Source organism: Mustela nigripes, chromosome 16, assembly GCF_022355385.1.
Source record: "Mustela nigripes isolate SB6536 chromosome 16, MUSNIG.SB6536, whole genome shotgun sequence".
Taxonomy (NCBI): Eukaryota; Metazoa; Chordata; class Mammalia; order Carnivora; family Mustelidae; genus Mustela; species Mustela nigripes.
Genome location: NC_081572.1, coordinates 36490726 through 36513629, shown reverse-complemented (window position 1 = coordinate 36513629; position 22904 = coordinate 36490726). Strand labels below are relative to the sequence as shown.

The following is a 22904-nucleotide window of genomic DNA, read 5'->3' as shown; positions in this document are numbered from 1 at the left end:
GTGACATAATATTTTTACATCACTAAGGAGGAGGGGTTTCCTCCCAGCAGAGTTGATGATCTGAAGTCACTGGGAACATGATGAATCGTGAGGGGAGCCAGTTTGCTGGTGCTGCAAGGCTGGTTAATTACACTGTAAATCATGCAAACACCGACATTTTGAACAAAAAGCTCTTCAGACACCATTTCCTTCTCACTAGAAGAATAGTTCTTTTAAAAGTAGGCAGATTGGTAATTATCTTAGACTAAGAATACACAAAATGTGGGCATGAATGCTCAGAGATGCAGAGAAGCTTTACAGCTTTGAAGTCTGTAAGGCATTTAAAAAATGCTTTATAAATATGATTTGATACTCTTGATTAAGCACTGTAGAAGTCAGGACAACCAACTCCCACCTCTGTAGTCTATGGTCAGTATAAAACCATTATTCTGGAGTTTTATTATTTATGTCTTTCTTTTGGGAGTCTTCCTTTATATAGAGTCTAGGATTCCCCAATAATTCTCTACCCCTTAAAAAGGTAAATGTTTCATTTGGAAACCTTTGTGGGATCTGAGCTTTCACAGATGAAGATCAAAGATAGAAATTATTCCTCTGCTCCACTGCTGACTGATGTCAACAAATCCTCCCTTGTCCCCCCTCTTTTTTTCCACTATAAAAGGAAAAGAATTTCTTTATGGCACAAATATTGGTATTTTACCACATTTGCTGAATCATTTATACTTTTATGGTTTTGTTGACGTAGTGTCCACAAGGATTCTCTACAGTAAATTTATCATTTGTCTCTTTGTAATTAATAAGTACCTTGTGGGACACACATGTGACTCTAAATATCCTTGTATGTTTCTCATATGTGGGGAAGAGTTTCACGAAGAGGCTTCAGATTCACAACAGGGGTCCTCACCAGACCCCCTTAAATAGGGTATCCCTGAAATCACCTCGTGCCAAACATCTATACCCAAAGAAAACCACATTTCATTTGTTATTGCTCTTATCTTGGCATCACTAAGATGAAGGAATGCAGACTTGCTTAAAGAGCACAGGTTTTGGAATCACACAGATTGGGTTCAGATCTGGCTGCATACTATCTATAAAATTTCAGATGCCAGCCACTTAACGTCTTCGAGCCTCAGTTTCTTCTTCAGAAAAACAAGAATAATTATTAATCTCATAGGGTTGTTGTGAGGCTTCAGTGAGCTCTTCTAATATGCAAAGTACCAGACCTGTGTGCAGCCTACAATAGGCACCGATCAATGGTAGCTATTTAAAACGGATAATGTGGATATTATTTTGCTTTGTCGTAAAGTCTGATGGAATTTCTGTTTTTGATGGCTACCTTCTGCTACATTATACACCTATAATTATTGATTCAACCTGAGGTCAGAGCTGATTTAAAACCAGAAAAGCAGGGGTGTCTTGGTGGCTCAGTCTGCCTTTGGCTCAGGTCATGAACACAGGGTTCTGGGGTTGGACTCCCCAGAGTCCTTTGCACCACCCCTCGCTTGTGCGTGTGCACTCTCTCTCTCTCTTTCAATTACTCTCTTTCTCTCAAATAAATAAAATCTTAAAATCAGAAAAGCATATCCTCCCCTGTAAATTCTCCCCAGGAAGTTTGACTGGGGAGTCTATGGACCTAGTGTTTATGCCAACTCTTGACTTCAATGGGGACCATCCATTTACATGTTAGTGACATGATTCCAGAGGCCTTTATTCTGGTAAGTCTGGAGTGCCACCGTGAGGTCAGCTTTGGTCCTGGTGATATTTACTTGAATTCTGTCCTGCTTACAAGAGTATTTGAGTGGTTGCATTTACATCGCATTATACTTCCATTAAAGACTGAAAAGTCACTCCGTTGACTCTTGATGGCAAAAAAAAAAAGTACAAAAAGTATAAAAATTTGGATTTCTTACAGTACTTGATTTGGATTTCCTTCCTTCCTTCCTCTTCCTCCCTCCTTCTCTCCCTCCCTCCCTTCCTTCTTTCCTTCTTTCTTTCCTTCCTTTCAACTAGGCTTCAGTCCCAGCTTGGGGCTTGAACTCACAACCCTGAGATCAAGAGGTCCATGCCCTACCAAGTGAACCAGCCAGGTACCCCCTTGATTTGGATCTCTAACCTGCTATAGTATTGTTGAATCTTGAGAATTGGACATCGAAAATTTAGCTCCAGGGAAAGTGAGATTTTCATCTAAGTGTGAGTGGCTGCTGATTTGTTATCTTTCTCCAATCACCGTCTCCCTAACTTTTATTTTTTTTCTTCCCCCACCCCAACTTATGTTTTAATTAAGCCCCTGAAGCTGTGATTTAGAAGTCTCTAGTTCCCTTTGCAAAGAAATAATTCCCATTTCCACATGACCTTTAGAAACTCCACTCAGGTATCCCACAAAAATCTCAAACTCAGCCTACTCAAAATTAAACTGATTATATTGTCCTTACACAAACCTAGCCAATATATCCAATATTCTCCATTTCCACAAACAGAACCATCCTCACTCAGTCACAGAAATTTGAGACATGGAAGTTATCTTAGGTTTTTCCCTCTACCCATCTGCCTACATCACTAAGGGATTCCTATCAATGTTACCTCCTTATTGTCCCTTCGTTCTGCCCCTTTAACCTCTTCCCTTCTGCTACTGCCTTAGCCCTTCACTAGACTAACTATAGCAATATTCTTCTGGTCTCTGACTTCAGATTTGCCTCCCTTCCATGTTGCTGCTAGAGTGATCTTGTAAAATTAAAAATCATTTATATCACTTGGTTAACATCCTTTAATGGCTCGGTGCCTACAAGATCAAGTCAACACTCCTTGGTATCCTATAATGGACATGGAACCAAGTCGTTACCCACCATCCAACTCCATCTTTTGCTTCATTATCTGCTTCCACCTTTTGTACTTAATACAAATGCATGCAAATTATTCATATGAACTTCTTCATAATTAGAATTTATAACCTCATGTTAATAAGTGACTTATGTCATGTGTCTTTCCATCCAGAAGTAGGGCAATTTAATATATTTTATATTGATAACAAAAAGATTTGTTGTTTGTTTTATTTTGGTCCCAACTATGAAATTTCTGTGAAGGATATAAAGAATGAAACGACTTCTAGGATAGCCTTACACTTGAGGTTCATTAGAGGAGGTGTATTAGAATGTAATAGGCTGATCACTTTCTTCTGTGTGACAAACCACTAGATCTCTGCACTAAGCTTCTATTTTTTTATTCCAGTATCATTAACATACAGTATTATATTAGTTTCAGGTATACAATATAATGATTCAGCAACTTTATATGTTACACAATGCTCATTATGATAGTATAGTCTTCCCATTCACCCGTTCCCCCAACCCACCTCCCCTCTGGCAACCACGAGTTTGTTCTCTGTTTTTATTCACTTCTGGCTTTGTTGAACCACTAGCAGATCCCCAAACACAACATGATTTTTTTTTCATACCTCTTTATATTTGTTGCTTCTGTTCCCCTTACTTAAAATAACTTGACCTGTCTTGTCTAAGGGTCGGCCAACTTTATCTCCTCTATAAACCTTTCCTAACTTTCCAGAAAGCCCATGCCATCCTGCCATTACAAAGAGGCTACTCCCTTACCTGCTATAACTTACACTACTGTACCTACAGAATCTTCTTGCTTTGTCTGAAAAGAGCTCTCTACCCTTAGCAGACTTGAAGTTACCGGAGAGCAAGGACTGTGTCCAATCCTTCTATGTATTATAAGCCCTTGTCCATGCCAAGCACACTGAAAACAACAACCACAAAGTTTGGGGTATGATAGGTGGGGAGTGGAGAAGAAAAAAAATATTTTAAAAAACATAATTTTAAGGCATGGTGTGATCACGCTGTTCATAAAAACAAGATATCCCAAGTAGCTCCTACCATAGTGCTGTCCAGACTTCGTGTTCTCACTTGCTACAGTTGAGAAACCATGTGTGTCTACCAGTCAGACCATACTGGTTTTTGGAGAAATTCCAGTTATACAAAACATGATTCAATTTCCTTGCCACTTTTATTGACAATGGTTCTAAATTGTTTTGTTTTGTTTTTTTCCCAAGAGGAAATGGTCCCTTAATGAGTCACCTGGACATGTCAAGATCAGAATTGATAGAAGTCCAACAATTTCCATTTGACTTTATTTATTCAACCCCAATTTATTACAAAGCACCAAGCAAAAGACATAGGTCCACTCATAAATCCGCAAGGTTGGCAATTTCATGGATATTTGTCTATTTTATTTCATCTCATTAACTCAACAAGATTTATTGGGCACTTAATATGAAATAGGCTGCATGCCAAGCAAACATAATATGAGAATAACTGAGATACAGGCCCAGTCCCCCCAAAAGCTTAAAGTCTGATGTGGGATAGATGTGGAAGCATAATTACAATGCAACAAGAAAAGAGCTAAAATAGAGGTATTTATGAAGTAGCATGAGAACTTCTGGAAAGAAGATAGACTATGTCAAGGAGGGGACGTTCAGGGTAAGCTTCACAGAGGGGAGGAGATATAAAACTGAGTTTTGTTTTAGATATAAAACAAGGAGTTTGTCATGGAGGAAAAGGAGAAAGGACATTCCAAAAGGAAAGAAAAAATACACACAAAGGTTCTGAGTTAGAAGAAGCAAAGCCAAAATAAGAAGATAAAGTTAAAACTTAGAGAGGATAACTTGCCTAAGGTCATATGGCTGGTAAGTAAAGGGGGGGAAGGGAGGGAGCTGAACCCAAGCTGAAATTATTCATGGGAGTGTGTCCTATTTCTTGAGAGGATGGAGAAGCATTGCTCAGGGCCTGGCATACAAGTTACAGGAGTACAGACTACATTCAGTAGACAATGGGCAATTATGAGAGGTTTTTAAGCAGAGAAACTACATGGTTGGGGCACCTAGGTGGCTCAGGTTATAATCTCAGGGTCCTGGGATTGAGCCCTGCATCAGGCTTCCTGCTTGGCAGGGAGTCTGCTTGTCCCTCTCCCTCTGCCCTTCCACCTGCTCATGCTCTCTCTCTCAAACAAGCAAATAAATAAATAAATAAATAAAATCTTAAAAAATAAAAGGAAACAACATGGTCCCATTTGGGCTTCAAGAAGATAATTCTAGCAGTGATTACTTTTTCAAACATTAAATGTAAATTTATTCATTAATTTTTTTGAGCAGTGCTATTATGAACTTGTATATATTTGAGTAGCTGTTTAAGTACCTGTTTTCAGTTACTTTAGCTATGTATCTAGGGGTAGGATTTCTGGGTCATATGGTAATTCTATGCTTAGTGTTTGGAGGAACCAACAAATTTTTTTCCACAGTAACTGAATCATTTTTATGTTTTTATTTTTAAGATTTTATTTATTTATTTGACAGAGAGAGAGAGAGAGATCACAGGCAGGCAAGCGGGGTGGGGGGGCAGGAAGCAGCCTCCCCACTGAGCAGAGATCCCAATGCGTGGCTCAATCCCATTGAGATCATGACTTGAGCTGAAGGTAGAGGCTTAACCCACTGAGCCACCCAGCACCCCCATTTTTATGTTTTTAACACAAATTCCTATATTTTCAACACAGTGCATGAGAGTTCCTATTTCTCCACGTTCACTAATTTGGCAAATACATACTGATTACTTTAAATGTTCAGAATAAAGTGTGGAGCTATAAAGAGAAAAGAAGTGGAACTGGTATTTTAAGACATAATGAGACCAGATGTTATCTACTTGATTGAACTATGAATGTATAAGGTATTCGATTATATTACATATATTAATATTTCTTTAGATATTTTAATATATGTTATATATATATTAAATTCTTCACATCTCATGATTTTAAAAAATTTCTTGAAAATAGTTGACACACAATATTATGTTAGTTTCAGATATAAAACATAGTGATTCCACAAATTTACGTGTTACCCTATGCTCACAAGAGTATCTGCCGTCTGTCATCATACAGCACTGTTATAGTATCATTGACTATATTCCCTATGCTGTACCTTTTATTCCCATGACTTATTCATTCCATAACTGGAATCCTGTATCTCCCACCCACTTTCATGCCTTGTGCGCATTCCCTCCACCCCAGCAGTGAGTCTTAACCCTGACTGCAATTAGAATCACTTGAGGAGAGGGGAACCTGGGTGGCTCAGTGGGTTAAACCTCTGCCTTTGGCTCAGGTCATGATGTCAGGGTCCTGGGATCAAGCCCCACATCTAAGCCCCGAATCAAGCCCCGCATCAGGCTCTCTGCTCAGCAGGGAGCCTGCTTAACCCACCACCTTTCTCTGCCTGCCTCTCTGCCTACTTGTGATCTCTCTCTCTCTCTCTCTCTGACGACAAAAAAAAAATAATAATAAATCACTTGAGAAGCTTTCAGAGATTATAGGCCTGCTACACTAAAACAATTAAACCAGAACTTCTGGGACCTTGTTTTCTTTTGTTTTTCCTTTTCCTTCTTTTTTTTTTTTTTTTTTTTTTTTTAGTAGGCTCCCAGTGAAGCCCAGTGTAGGGCTTGAACTCATCACTCCAAGAACAAAAGTCTGACGTTCAACCAACCAAGGCACCCAGGCACCCCATCTTTTGTTTTGTTTTTTAAGCCCCTCAAAGGATTCTAATGTGCAGTGAGGGTCAAGAGCTACTCAACTAGGAGAAAGGGCCAAAAGATGGGAAAGAGCTAATATTTACTAAACACCTACTGTATATGAGATTTTGTTCCAAATGCTTTATTCAATGGCTATAATCTCTCTATATTAGGAAATGTATATATATAGTATCCTGACCCACTTCTACCATGTTAAGCCCTATGTGGTGAACAATCATATTATTCCTAGCCTTCAAGGTAGATATTATAATTGTATAATCCCTATTTTACCAATGAGGAAACTGAGGCACAGACCAGTGAAATAACTTGTCTAAGATTATCACATCAGTAACTACAACTAGACTCACCTATAAGTCTTTCTGATACTCCCAGTTCATGCTCTTTGCACTATACACCATTGCCTACTAGCCTAAGTTAATTCTAGAAGAATCCTGAAGTAAGTCTCATGATCCTCATTTAACAGATGAGGAAATGAGTTCTGGACAGGTTAATTTGAATAAGTCACAGCTATTAGGTGGAGAGGCTGGGAGGTCTTTAAACTCAGACTTGTTTAACACCAACTACATGCTCGTGAATGTAAAATATATAGCATACACTCAACATTCTATACAATTCATTGCTCTGCAAAAATAGAGGTGTGAAGGATTATTAACATAATCCAGAATAATATTTTTTTAAATATTTATTTGTTTGTTTGTTTATTTATTTGATAGAGAGAGAGACAAAGAGAATGGGGGAGGAGCAGAGGGAGAGAGTCTTAAACAGACTCTGGTTGTGGACCCTGACACTGGGCGTGATCTTACCACCCTAGATCATGACCTGAGCAGAAACTGAGAGCTGGAGGCTTAATGATTGAGCCACCCAGGTGCCCTCAGCTAAACCTTTGTAAAGCGTTGGCTTCATCACAGTTTCCCCCCACCACCATTATCAATTCAATCATCTCCATCCACCATGCCATTAAAACTGATATTATCAGGGTCACAAGTAACCTTCTCAGCCTCTCAACAGCCTTTGAAACAGCTTATCACTACCTTCTTCCTGAAAGTTTCTTCTGGCCTTGGTAATACAATGTTCCTTGTCTTCTGTCACTGATTGCTTCTTCTCAGACTTTTTTTTTTTTTATAGGTTTATCCTCCTCTACCTGATCTCTAAATATTGGAGTATTCTTAAGGGTCAGTCCTGAGTCTCCTCCTCTTCTCTATTCACACAATATTTTTAAGTGATTGCCTTTTCATGATTATGCTTTTTTTTTTTAAAGATCTTATTTATTTATTTGACAGAGAGAGATCACAAGTAGGCAGAGAGGCAGGCAGAGAGAGAGGAGGAAGCAGGCTCCCTGCTGAGCAGAGAGCCCGACTCGGGACTCGATCCCAGGACCCTGTGATCATGACCTGAGCCGAAGGCAGCAGCTTAACCCACTGAGCCACCCAGGCGCCCCATGATTATGCTTTTTTATGTTTTATTTTATTTTTTTCATCATAACAAGTTTACTCTTTAATCCCCATCCCCTATTTGTGCCATCCCCCTTCCCTACCAACTCCCCTGTGTTAACATCAGTTTGTTCTCTATAGTTAAGAGGCTGTTGGGTTGCCTGGCTGGCTCAGTTGGCAGAGCATGCAACTCTTTTTAACTAAAAAAATATACCCCCAAATTTAAAATATATATTTAAAAAATAGAGTCTGTTTCCTGCCTTATCTCTCTGATTTTTTTCCCTTTGTTCATTTGCTTTTTAAAATCTAGCATATAAATGAGATCATATAGTATTTGTCTTTCTCTGACTGACTTATTTTGCTCAGCATTATACTCCCTAGCTCCATCCAATGCTGCTATAAACAGGTGCATGTATCCCTTTGAGTTAGTGTTTTTGTATTTGGGGGGTCAATACCCAGTAGTGAATTCCTGGATCATTGGGTAATTCTATTTTTAATTTTTTGAGGAACCTCCATACAGTTTTCCACAAGGACTGCACCAATTTGCATTTCTACCAAAAGTGCAAGAGGGTTCCTTTTTCTCCACATCCTCACCAACACTTCATTTCTTGTGTTTTCTATTTTAGGAATTCTGACAGGTATAAGGTAGGATCTCACTGCAGTTTTGATATGCATTTCCCTGATGATGAGTGATGTTGAGCATCTTTTCATGAGTCTGTTGGCCACATGATCATGCTTTTAGATATGTCACCACTGACATAGGGATTGGGTTCTTAAGTCAGCGCATAAAGAGAAGAAAACTCATGAAGTAGAATTATTCTTGGAAATTCCTTAAATCACTTACAAAGTCTGGTAGTTGTGGTTTCAAACATGTTGATTTTATACATGATTGTCGCCATATTTATGTGCTGAACTGCCAACACTTCATTTCCTAATAAGCTTTAAGTCAATTCTTTTCCTCCCATGTTGAGATAAGCTGTTTTTATGAAGCAACGGGTGAAGTACTTGGGGCTTTCACTTAGGGACTGTGTTTCATGAAAAATACTTATTCTTCAGAGTAGACACAAATGGAACAGCAAGATTCTCCCACTAGGAGAGGGAATCAGGAGTTGAATCCACCTGAGAATACAAGAGATTTACATTTCCCATCCTGCACTTACTCCACACTTTTCTTGAATGTAAAGGAATTACGCACACTATTTAAAGTATTTCTAAATTAAATGCCTTTTAGATCGTATTCCATTGTACCATTTATATTTTGACAGCTCCTCAATTTATTTCTCCAGACTTGACGTTTTCCCTGGGATTCAGACTTATAGAACCAACTGCCTGCTTGGACTTCTCCATATCACATCAGCTAGGCATCTTCACATGTCCAAAACATAGCAGTTGATTCCTCACCACCACCACCACCACTCCCGTGCCTCATCCTCACCAAAAAGCTGTTCTTCCATGATGGTTCCTAGCTCAGTAAATGGCATACCATCTACCCGGAGTTTTAAGCAAAACACCTAGGAGTGGTCTGTGTGATTCCTGCCTTTCCCTCACCTCCACTTAAAATCAATCTGGTGCATTTAGCTCCACCTCCAAATATTATCCCAAATCTATCCATTCATTTCCATCAGCACAGAGACCCACCCTAAACCAAGCCAACATCATAATTTTCTACTTCGACTAGCTTCCCTCTTTCCACTCTTAGCCTTTCTACAATTAATTCCCCAAATAGCCAGAGTAAACTTTTATAAAACATTCACTCATTCAGTCACCAAATACTTATGGAAGAGTGTGCAGAAACTGGGAATACAGCAGTGAAGAAAATTAGATCCCTGTGCTCATAAATTTTCATTCTAGAATGGGGAGAGGCAATGCCTAATACAGTGAAGAAAATAAATATTTAGTGATATGCTAAATTATGTTGTTCTCTCAGTACAAAAATAAATTAATACCTTCATAGTGAGCTTAGATTAAAATCCAAATTCCTTACCACGACCTTGTTATTAGATTCTATGGGATCTGATTTCTATTTGCCCCTTCAACCTTATCTGTACCACACTTCCTCATTAGAACTTGGCTCTGGTCACCTTGGCCTTCTTTCTACTTCCTCACTGTTCCAAACTTTTCCCCCTCTTATGGGTTTCCTCTTTGTGGAATGCCATTTCCCAGATGTGGGAAAGGCTTGCTGCCTTCTCTTAGCTCAAATATCACTTCTCCAGAATGGACCTGACTAATCAACCTCAAAGTGGATGCCCATCCTTTCTCTATCAATAACACCGTTATTTGTTTCAAAGCACTTTCCTCTTTCAGAAATGATCTTGCTTAACAGTATCTTTGTCTCCACTAAAATGTTAAGTTTCTTCAAGCGAGGAATCTTAAGGTGTTGTTCACCGCAGTACAGAATAGTGCCGAGCATAAGAGGATCTTCATAAATATTTCGTGAAAGAACAAATGACAACAGGGTAAAACCGTCCGGTTTCTCACAACCGCCAGACTCCGCCCCCCAGAACCACTTCCGCCCACGGTCCGGCCCCAGACCTTCTGGGGGAGGACGTCCTCTGCGCAGGCGCCGTGGGACCGCGGTGCTTTCTGGGTAAAAATGGACGCTCACGATCTCTTCCGCCGGCTCGGCGTGGGGGCCAAGTTCGACGTGAAACGTTTCTCTGCGGACGCCGCGCGATTCCAGGTACTGTACGTAGAAGTCAGAAGCCCGAGTAACTGCGAGGCGCAGGAGCCAGAGAATGACCTGGCTTCTGGGAGAGCCGGCACTAGGAGACCGTGGCCTAGTGGTGGGACATGTTCCTCTGCGGTTGGGCTCGTGCGCAGACCTACCTGGTCCTGTCCTACCTTTGGAGTGAACTCTTACCCTTGTTTTGTAGACTTCGGTGGGCCTAGCACAGAATTCTTCTCCTTGCCCGCTTTTTAGTTTATTCAAAGCACAGTTAGAATCCTTTCGAAAATGACCTTTTTCTCTGAAACAGGTAGGAAGGAATCTCGAAAACAGAATGAACCCAAAATGAAGAGAACAGATTCTTTCACTGTAGTGTACCCAGTTGGCTTGGCATATACATATACCTTTAGTGGGCATGGGTCTTTTTATTCCTGTAACCTCATGACATGTTAAGTAACCAATGAGAAGAGTGACTTAGAAATGGAGACTCTTATATAGGAAAATAGTGGGTGAATGATAAACCGGGAGAAGTTAGTTGGGGCCTAGTTATGGAAAAATCTTCAATATCAACCCTGATACTGAGCAACACGTCTGTTTCTCCTTTCTCTGGCGGTAGGTGTAGTTGTTAAGAGTCTGAACTCTGGAGCCGGATTATTTGGGTCCAAGTACTGGGTCTGTCAGTTACAACTTTGGAGACCTTAAATAAGTTATTTGACCTTCTAATGCCTTGATTTTTTTCATCTGTAATATCCATATTTTTTTTTACTTTTTTTTTTTTTTGTAATTTTTTTTCAGTGTTCCAAGTTTCATTGTTTATGCACCACACCCAGTGCCCCATGCAATGCTAACCCACCACCAGGCTCACCCAACCCCACCCCCACCCCCGCCCCAAAGCCTCAGTTTGTTTCTCAGAGTACACCTTCTCTCATGGTTCCTCTCCCCCTCTGATTTCCCCCAACTCACTTCTCTCCTTCTCCCAATGTCCTCCGTGTAATATCGCTATTTACCCCCTAGCACTGTCGGAGGACGAAGTAATTTAATATATATAAGCAAGCTTAGAAGTCTGCCTGACAGCATGTAGGTGTTAACGCTAATAAGCATATAGATGGTAATTGCTTTCATGATTATTACTGCTTTGAAAAGGTCAGAAAAGTTGTCGTCTTATATTTCATTTACTCAGACACACTTGGCAGCTCAACAAATACTTGGTGAAAGGGTTAAAAAAAAGGTGGAGAGTTATTAGATTCATGCCCCTACTGCCAGTACTGCTTGGGTGAAAGCAATGTCAGTCTGTCAGTAGATTGCATTTTAAATTTTTTGGGTTTTAGGTAGGAAAAAGGAAACATGATTTTGATTCTTCAGAGATTCTGCAGGGACTGGACTTCTTTGGAAACAAGAAGTCTGTCCCAGGTGAGTGTGGATTATCAAGAACTCATCAGGAGCTTCAAGATGAAGAGAAAAAAGAAGAGAGTCTAACTGAAAAAAAGAGGGAACAGAACAAGAAAAAGAGGAAAATGATGTTATCAGGTTTGTTCTTGGGGTTTATTTTCCTTTTTATTTCCTTTTTAATTACAAAAATAATACAGGCTTAAGGTTACAAATCAGACAGTATTCTGTCATTCATTAGTTAATGGCATTCAGATTGTTTCTAGATATTTGCCGTTACAAATATAGCTACAATACAGATAGATATTTGTGTATATATCTTTTTGTACAGGTCCTCTTATTTCTATAATTAGCATCCCCAAAGTGGAATTACTGGCCGAAAGGGTATGCACGCTTCTGTCTTTGAACAGATAATGAAAAATGGCAACCTAATGAATGAAACTAATTTTTGTTTATATTTTCTTGATAACTGGTGAGGTTGAGCATGGTTTCATATGCTTTAGTCGATATTTACATCTCAGCATTTGTGAATTGTCTATTCTTACTCTTTACCTATTTTTCACAGGGTTTTTTTCTGTACTTTAGGGATATTGATCTTTTACTTTGTTTTATCTATTAAGTTTCCATTTGCCATTTTCAGTAAAGTAAATACTTACACCCTGTTTTTAAATTATAAAGTGGTAAAAAGCAAGTTTTCTTCCTACTATTTCTAGTCCCTTTTTTCTCCAGAGGCTACTGCTGTTAATCATTTTCTTAAATATTTTTATTAGCACCATGCTCTAACCAACTGAGCTAACCAGCCAGCTTTCTTAAATATTTTTAGAAAGATACCTATTCACTGTATTTATACCTCCCTTAAAAAACCTGAACCATAGCATACAAATATGTGTTGTTCTATTCTGAACCTTCCCTCCTCCTCCACTACACACACACACACACATATCTTGGAGATTGTTTGGAATCAGTAGGCAGTGCCCTGCCTTTTTCATCTTAACACTAAATATATCCCATTATACATTCCATAATGGATTTAACAAGTTCTAGAAATGGAATTTCAGAGTTAACCAATAAGTTTATTTTAGGTTTAGGTATTTTAGAACTGTCCATCAGGAACATTGTATCAGTAGGAAGTCCAGTGCTTTCTTCATTGAGTCATAGTGTAGCATACCATTATACATTATAAGAATGTTCTGTAATTGACTTGACAAGTCCATGTGTTATGGACATTGACTTCAGTTCCACACTTTTGCTGTTACAGTGTTTCACATTTTACTTCCCTGACTTTAATAAAGCCTTCCACCAAGATTAGGGGAAAAAAAAACAAAACAAAAACCTGCCACAAACTCTGGAAAAGGATTCAACTGTTGGGCAACCAGAAACACACAGATATGTACTATAATGTAGCACATACGTGGCATAGAACAGTAATGTGGCATACCATGTTTTGATTGGTCAACTTTTCTCCCTTACGTGATCTATAGAATCAATGCATATCAAACTCAATTAAAATTCCAGAGGCTTTCAGAGTAGAAATTGACAGAGGATTTTTTTTAAAGTTAAGACATACACCTACCATATAACTCACGTATTCCATAAGAATGTACCTAAGAGAAAGGAAACCCTGTGTCCTCACAAAGACTTCTACACAGGTGTTGATAGCAGCTTTGTTCTCAGTAGCAAAAACTGGAAATGACCCAAATGTCCTTCAGTAGGTGAAGGGTAAACAATGCATATAGCCATACAGTAGAATACTACCTTTAAATTAAAAGGTAACTATTGATACATGGTCCAACATGGATGAATCTCAAAATAGTTATTCTGAGTGAAAGAAGCCAAACTTGATTTAGTATATACTACATGATTCCATTTATATAAAATTCCAGAAAAAGCAAATTGATCTACAGTGACAAAAAGCAGATAGGTGGTTGCTTAGGGACGAAGAAGTGCATTACAAGGGGCCACAAGGAGATTTTGGGTGGTGATGAAAATAAACTTGAATGTAGTGATGATATAATAGATGTATACATATGTCAAAATTCCTCAAGCTGTATGCTTAAATAAATGCAATATATTGTATATCAGGGGTACCTCAGTGAAGTGAAAGAAATTTTAAAGAAATATCAGAAATGGTCTTGCTTATTGTTCTTAGAATTTTTAAGGTTATTCTTACATATTTACTTTGCCGCTTGAACTTTATTATTTTTTTTAAGATTTTATTTTACCCATTTTAGAGAGAGAGGAAAAAAGAAAAGTGTGAGTGGGGAGGGGCAAAGGGAGAGGGAGAAAGAACTTGAAGCAGACTCCATACTGAGTGCAGAGCCTAACTTGGGTTTCAGTCCCACAACCGTGATATCATGATCTGAGCTAAGACCAAGAGTTGGATGCTAAACTGACTGAGCCACCCAGGCGCCCCCTACACGTGTACTTTTCAGGTCAGCTAGTCTGGTTTCCAAAACAGTCCTGCCATGACTTTTCATTGAACTAATTTATAGCTTAGTAAGAATTGCTATCTTTATATTAGTGACTAGTCCTGAAGTTCTGTGCTATGTTTATCACTATTATAAGTGAAATCTATTCTTTCATCATACTTATTTTATAACTGGTTCAGTATGGAAAAGCCAACTGCCTTATTGAAATCTATTAAGTATTTTCAGTTTAATCTGTTACTGTTTTCAAGTACACAGTCCTCTACATATCACACAGCTGAAATAATGGACAAAAAGAAGAGAATGAGCTTCAGAGCTTTGATTTTACCAACAGGGAACTTGCCTCTCCTTTTCCAATTGTTATTCCTCCTTTTATTTTATTTTCTGTATTGTATTAGTTAGTACTTTATTTTTGTTTAGTGTGATGCTATGGCCTGTTTGCTACTCTCAAGAATGTTGCACTTAAAAATCTTTTAATTTTTTAACATATATTTTAGAAACTACTTCTCAAGAAGAAGGTTCTACTATACAGTGGATATCATCTGTGGAAGCAAAGATTGAAGATAAAAAAATTAAAAGAGAAAAGAAGCTAACTTCAGGAAAGTTGGAGAATCTTAGAAAAGAAAAGGTTAGAAAAATGTCTTAGCCCCAGTTGCTTTTCTGACCTACTGAATTTTTCCTTGTCCTTGGGTTATTCTCTTGGTAAAAGTGAATATAGTTTTGTGAAGATAGAAGATTAATTGTATTCATTTAGATATCACTTTAATGAAAAATCAGGTATTTGCGCTGTGGCTAAAAATTTTAAAGTTTAAAAATTTTTTTCTTAAAGATTATTTATTTATTTATTTGAGAGAGTGAGTGAGAGAGAGAGCACAGGAGTAGGGGCAGAGAGAGAGGGAGAAGCAGACTCCCCTGCTTAGCAGGGAGCCCAAAGTGGGGCTCGATCCTAGGACCAGGATCATGACCTGAGCCCAAGGCAGATGCTTAAGCAACTGAGGCACCCCTTAAGTTTAAAGTTCTTGAAAGTATCTTAAAACTTGAACAGGTCAAAAGAGGGGTGTGTGTGTGTGTGTGTATACACACAATTCTCATATAATATATAGTGTGAATTTTTGACCTATCCAAATTCCAAGATTGATGATTTACTTGGAATGAAATTTTTTAAATAATCCTATCCCCCTTGATAAACATAAAATTTGCCCCCTTTTCTCCTCTTTGTTAAGCTCACTGGTTCATTTATTCATTTTTTTAAACAATTTTATTTATTTGACAGAGAGAGAGCACAGGCAGCGGGAGCAGCAGCACAGAGAGAGGGAGAAGCAGGCTCCCTGCTGAGCAGGTTGCTTATTGGTTTAGAAAGATTTCCTCTGACAGGGATTTGAGAGTTAGAATGCTTTTTTTTTTTTTCCTTTTAAGATTTTATTTATTTATTTGAGAGATCGAGAGCAGAAGCCAGGTGGAGAGGGAAAGGGAGAAACAGACTCCCTATTGATCAAGGAGCCTAACTCTGGGCTCCTTCCCAGGACCCGGAGATCATGACCTAAGCCAAAGGCAGATGCTTAACAGACTGAGCCACCCAGGTGCCCCAAGACTTACAATTCTTAAGAAATCTATGTTATACCTTGGGGGAGTAGAATACAGAAGAAATAACAAACACATCATTGTCATGTCTGCTGCACACCTGCTGTGTTGCAGTTGGAAAAGTATTGTTCAGCTCCCTTCAATAACCCTCTATCCAGAATTTGGCTGTCACTCACACAGAATAGGAAAATAAACCAAATCAGCCCTGGACTCTGCTTTTGGCCCTCAATTTTAATAAACAGAGTGTAGAGTAAATCATCAAGAAGTTTTGACACTTGTGTGCTACGTGTCATATAAAGAAAAAAACCAGATGGATTCAATGTCTGCCTTGTAGAAACTTATATAAAATTCTAAGTTATGATTATCATCGTGGCACATTAATATAAATAACCATTACTCGTGTCATTGACAACATTAATGCAAGGAAGTGCATAGATAGGTTTTATTGTTATGAAGGTCTTCTGTCTATGAAAGGGCATGAAGTGTATCTAATATCTGTACCTTTTAGGGCCTGGGATTTAACCAGAAAGTTTCATGTTATTAAAGCTTATCCTAGAAACTGTTACTTTTACCTTATAACGTCTGACAATGTATGTGACCATATCTATGGGGACCTCTTTATCTCACTTTTCAGATAAACTTCTTCCGGAATAAACATAAAATTCACGTCCAGGGAACTGATCTTCCTGACCCAATTGCTACCTTTCAGCAACTTGACCAAGAATATAAAATTAGTTCTCGACTGCTTCAGAACATTCTGGATGCAGGCTTCCAGATGCCTACACCAATCCAAATGCAAGCCATTCCAGTTATGTTGCATGTGAGTATGAAGGTCTAGAATGCCTCTAACGTTCCTCCTCTATGTGTTAGCTCATTCTCTTCCCTGTGTATGAAGTCTTCTTTTTTACCTTATCTCTCCCTATTGAAACCTACCTTTGCTTATAAGGTCCATCTCACATGCCTAGGGCCTCATATCACTACAATTAGATGTGATCTTTTTCTTTTACTAACACTCTTTTCTCTATTACCAGTTCTCCAAGGTATTTAGTGTGTTCTTTTTTTGTTTGCAACATTTATCTTGCCCTTTATACTACTGTGTAGTTAGACTAGTTGTGTTTACCTTTTACATTATACTAGCGTGTAAACCCTCTGAGGATAGGGACTATGTTCTGTTTATTCATCTGTGATTTAACTTATTATTCCTAGGAACTATTTCAGAAATACAGAATTTTTGCACGTAGCCTGACCTCCCCCTCCCAGTACTGTTTGTAATTGATGTATGCCTTATATACAGTGAAATGCATAGATTGTAAGTTCACAGTTCAGTGGATTTCAACAGTGCATACCCTATATAACCATACCCCCAAAGGAGACGTGTTACATTTCTATCACCCCAGAAAATTCTGTTGTACCTTTTCCATTCAGTCCTCACCTCACCCCTGTCCAGAGGGAACTGCTGGTCTGAATTCTATTGTCATGCATTAGTTTTGCCTTTTCTATAGAATGTCATGTAAGTGGTATCATCCATTATTTATTTTTTAATTTGTGGTTTCTCTCACACTGTGTATTGTTTTTGAGATTCACACATTTATAGTAGTTTGTCTGTGAGTAATATTCTCTTGTTTGAAAATACCAGAGTTTATCTACTGTTGGTAGAGGCATGGGTTAACTTAGAGTTTTGAAAATTAAATTTTTCTGAGGTTTTTCTTGTCCTAATGAGAGCGGAGTTTTTGTCCCATGTAGCCAAAGGATAGGAGTTACATCTTCATCCATACTACTTCTTTTTGTTTTCTTTGGGAACTGAAGTAAGAATATCTTTTTTTTTTTTTTTTTAAGATTTTATTTATTTATTTTACAGAGAGAGATCACATAAGCAGAGAGGTACGCAGGGGTGGCGGGGAGCAGGTTCCCCAGTGGGCAGAGAGCCCAGTGCGGGGCTTGATCCCAGGACCCTGAGATCACGACCTGAGCTGAAGGCAGAAGCTTAAGCCACACAGGTGTCCTGTAAGAATACCTTTGAATGATATTGTTGCCTCACGTAATAGTAAATTTGCTTTTAATTTCCATCTAAGATCGTTTCTGTTACAACTTCAGCTTAAAACTCTCAAAATCATAGTGATGTTTTGAAAGACTGTCACCTATAAATTATTGTCACTCAAGTTATTGCCACTTTTTATTATCTGTAGCCATTCTGTTACTTATTAAAACCATCCCTAGGGATTGAGCAGTACAGATATCAGGGGGAAAAGGTTTAATTTTGCTTTGATAAGGGAGTTTGGTGGGAGAGAATAATGGAAATAGTTGAGGTTTTGAATTATCTTTGCATTTTAGTTACCCATATTCTTTACCCAGGTCAAGTGATGTTTGGTGGCAGTAGTCAGAAACTCCTTTGAGGGGCGCCTGGGTAGCTCAGTGGGTCGGGCCTCTGCTTTCGTCTCAGGTCATGATCTCAAGGTCTTGGGATCGAGCCCAGCATCAGGCTGTCTGCTCAGCAGGGAGCCTACTTCCCCCTCTCTCTGCCTGCCTCTCTGCCTACTTGTGATCTCTATCAAATAAATAAAATCTTTAAGAAAAGAAAAAGAAAGAAACTCCTTTGAGGCACTGGTGGCAGGGGTAGATGATATTAGAAAAGCAAATATGGGAAAAGTTAGACAAGCAATGAGAATATGAAAGATTATATTCATTATGTTTTTTCTGTGGCTGGTTGCATTACTTAACCAGGCTCTGAAAAGTTTATGTACTTACCTTATACTTAACATACCTTGTTTTTAGGGTCGAGAACTTCTGGCTTCTGCTCCTACCGGATCTGGAAAGACTTTGGCTTTTAGCATTCCCATTTTGATGCAACTAAAACAGCCCACAAATAAAGGCTTTAGAGCTCTGATTATATCACCAACACGAGAACTTGCCAACCAGGTATGACATGTAGCTTCGAAAGAGGATGTATTTGATGTTTCCTTTAGTCATTTCTTATTTGAGGGTAGCAAAAGGGTCTCAAAAAGAGTAAGGCCCATGTATTTTGGCCTAGGCAAATATTCTGTACTATATCTTACTCTATTCTGTAACTTACTGCACATGGGCAAGTTTTTTGAATCATTTTATAGTTTTCTAAAACAATGATTTAAACATTAACGATGTGCCTTTGGCAAATGCTCTAAGATCTTTTAAGTTGAGGCTAACTGAGGCTCCCGGAATATATAGTCCGTCTTTAAAACATAACCTTATCTCAGTTTTTGAGAAAGAAGAACTAACACAGTGACCTGCTTCACACTTCCAACGTGCTTAATAAGAATACGTGCCAAGCCTGAGACAGTTTTCTAATAGCACTGTATTCCAAAAACAGTATGTAACAGATTGCAAAATGCTGAGATTCCAGGTTAGTGCACATGGTATTATAGGTTTAATTTCAGTTCTTTATGGGTTGGTAATAGGTTTATTTTAATAATGTAAACAAGATTATATATCTTTTCTAAGTATCTTAGCAGCTAATATTTTTGTCATTTGCCATTTTAGATTCACAGAGAGTTAGTAAAAATCTCCGAGGGAACAGGATTCAGGATACACATGATCCACAAAGCAGCAGTGGCAGCCAAGAAATTTGGACCTAAATCATCTAAGAAGTTTGGTAAGGGATTCATGTTTGACATACAGAGCATGTAAGGGATTTGCAAATTACAGATATCCTTAACTGCCACCTAGGAGTTGTTAAAAGTGTAGTCATACATACAACTAATTTGGTTTTTAGAGAAACTGAAAGAGATCTCTTCACTCCCACTTGGTACTTATTTAAATATATACCAGTGATTCTCATCCAGAAGCAGTTTTGCCCCCACCTCACCTACCACCCCAGGGACATTTAGCAGTATCTGGAGATACTTGAAGTTAGCAAAACTGGGGTGCTACTAGCCTGTGGTAGGAAGAGGTAACAGCATCCCACAATGCGCAAGACAGTTGCCTACAGCAAAATGTTATCTAGACCAAAATGGCGGTACTGCTAAGGCTGAGAAACCCTACTTTATACTGTTGATTTTTAATCTGCCATGGAAATACTCTGCAGATAAGAATGGCTTACATCCCTACCCTTGTATCAGTTAGGAAATCAGCTTTTACCTGTCTTTCATTTTGAGTTTCTGAGTAAAATTTCATTTAAAGAAAGGATTTCCCCCTCCCCCAAAAAACTAAACACTTGAAAATAACACTGCTGTATTATAGTCTTCTTGCCTCTTAGAAGTTGAGAAGGCAGATCAAACATAATAAAAAGAGAGTATGTATATAGTAGTTTGTGCTATGATGGATTAAAAAATACGTACATATATTAGCTTACAAATAAGAAAGAACTTTTGTGGGGTTGGTCTAGTAAAATAGCAAGTATATGACCTGCCCCTCCTCTCCCCTCTTCAGGTTCTTCACTGACATTCAGGAACCTTAATTCCCTTGTTTAAGAGAGATGAACCTTGCTTTTGCAACGTGTACCATTTGTTTTTCCTATAGATATTCTTGTGACTACTCCAAATCGACTAATCTATTTATTAAAGCAAGATCCTCCAGGAATAGATTTAACAAGGTACAGATAATATTTTAATCTCTTGTGTATTTTCATTTAGTTGATTCTGTTTTGTCCTTGACTGCTTATATTATGGCCCATTGGAGCTTGCTATCTGCCAGCTTTCAGTCAGTGTTGGTGCTAAGAATAATGGTTTTCATCAAATTCATAGGAATGTTACCATCTGGTCTGGAAGAAAGTTACACATTCTGATAAGCAGTTAGTACAGAATTCCCCTAGATATTTTCACTTCTTTCAACAATGGTGATGGAGTTTATAAGGTTTATGTGAAGCTCTGTTGTTGCTAATGGAATCTCATCTCTTTGAGGCTAAAGGAATAGAACATTGCTTTATGTTTATCTTGTTTTTACCTTTTCCTGCTGATTTTTCTTTTACCTTTTTCTGGTATAATGTGTAGATCTCAGAAGTAGCATAATGGCTTGACCACTACTTCATGTGTCCCTACAGTTCAGTGAAGTGTCTTGGGTCTTCCAGTTCAGTACCCACAAGTTGTTATGTTATTTCTCAGTGTAGAATGGCTGGTAGTAGATGAATCAGACAAACTGTTTGAAGATGGCAAAACTGGGTTCAGAGACCAGCTGGCTTCCATTTTCCTGGCCTGCACATCCCATAAGGTCAGAAGAGCTATGTTCAGTGCAACTTTCGCATATGATGTTGAGCAGTGGTGCAAACTCAACCTGGACAATGTCATTACGGTATCCATTGGAGCAAGGTAATAATAATTGTTATTCTCTGTTATCCCCGATTTTTTTTAATACAAGTCTTTTTTATTTTTTTTTTTAAACACTCAAGGAGATAGGTTGTTTTGGCCTTAGATTAATAACAGGGAAAGTTTTACTGAAAGACATGTATTCTTTAAAGTCAAGATTGAGTAAGGATTTTCCATTTTAATTTATTTTTTTTAGAGAGGGAGAGAGAGAGAAAGATGAGGGGGAAGGACAGAGGCAGAGGGTGAATCTTAAGTAGGCTCCATGCCCACAGCAGAGCCTGACCTGGGGCTCGATCTTAAAACCTTGAGATCATGACTTGAGTTGAAATTAAGCTTTGGACACTTAACTGAGCCACCGAGGCACCCTAAGGATTTTCTATTTTAGAATAATCCAAATTGAGATTTTTCAAATTGTCATGTTAATATTTCTGTCATTGTTTTCACCTGATTTTTCCCATCTATCCACAAAGTGACGTGAACTGTATAGCCACCCAGAAGATTTAGTTTCTTTGATGGCTTAATTAAGGACCATCGTGGGAAAAGCTTATGTTACTGAGCCGGTTGATTTATAATCCTTTTTAAAAATTTGGGGGGGGGAGGATTTTATACTAAATGAGTGTGCACTAGTAGAATAGTGTGTTAGGAAAGTATAATATAGCCACGTGATAGAATAGTATGAGACCCATGAAATGATAAGTATGAAGACTATAGCTACATGAAAAAGTGCTTGTGGGCACCTTAGTGGCTCAGTTAGTTACGTGTCTTCCTTTGTCTCAGGTCATGATCCCAGGGTCCTGGAATTGAGCCCCTCATCGAGTTCCCTACTTAGCGGAGCCTGCTTCTCCCTCTCCTTCTGTGCTCCCTCTCTCTTTTTTCCTGTCTCTCTCAAATAAGTAATTTCTTTTTAAAAAGTGCTAGAAATACCATATTAAATAAAAAAAGAAGCCAAATGGAACAATAAAAAATACTTTAAACTCTTTAAACTTAAAACTTCTGTTTATAAAAGGAAAGAACAAATACACCGTAAATATGAAGACAGAAGGGAAAAAAATATTTATGGTGCAGTGTAATGTACTATAACAACTTTTTTTTTTTTTTTAAGGATTTTGTTTATTTGAGACAGCACAAATAGGGTTCGTTTATTTGAGACAGAAAGCACAAACAGGGAGGAGGATCGAGGGAGAGGGAGAAGCAGACGCCCTGCTGAGCAGGGAGCCTGACAAGGGGCTCATGCTCAGGACCCTGATATCGTGACCTGAGCTGAAGACAGATGCTTGACCGACTGAGCCACCCAGGCACCCCTGTACTACAGCATCTTCAGCATCTTATTAGTGTTTATAAAACGTCTTAAGGCTCACCCCCAACTGTCTATTAAAAAAACTCTTATTTTTTTTTTTTTAAAGATTATTTATTTATTTATTTGACAGAGAGATTACATGTAGGCAGAGAGGCAGGCAGAGAGAGAGAGGAGGAAGCAGGCTCCCTGCTGAGCAGAGAACCCGATGTGGGACTCGATCCCAGGACTCTGGGATCATGACCTGAGCCGAAGGCAGCGGCTT

At 38.5% G+C, this 22904-nt stretch overlaps 1 protein-coding gene across 2 annotated transcripts in view; it reads left to right on the top strand.

The window, feature by feature from the left end:
- The first annotated feature begins 10562 nt into the window (after positions 1-10562).
- Positions 10563-22904, top strand: part of DDX52 (DExD-box helicase 52) — a 23293-nt gene continuing 10951 nt past the window's right edge. The window contains exons 1-8 of one of the 2 annotated variants that reach the window (XM_059379738.1): positions 10563-10694; positions 12008-12206; positions 14989-15119; positions 16707-16892; positions 18845-18988; positions 19586-19697; positions 20564-20636; positions 21145-21348. In XM_059379738.1, the coding sequence (XP_059235721.1) occupies positions 10608-10694; positions 12008-12206; positions 14989-15119; positions 16707-16892; positions 18845-18988; positions 19586-19697; positions 20564-20636; positions 21145-21348 (1136 nt within the window). In that variant the 5' untranslated portion in view covers positions 10563-10607. The remainder of the gene's footprint in view (positions 10695-12007; positions 12207-14988; positions 15120-16706; positions 16893-18844; positions 18989-19585; positions 19698-20563; positions 20637-21144; positions 21349-22904) is intronic. The other variant, XM_059379739.1, reaches the window with a different exon arrangement.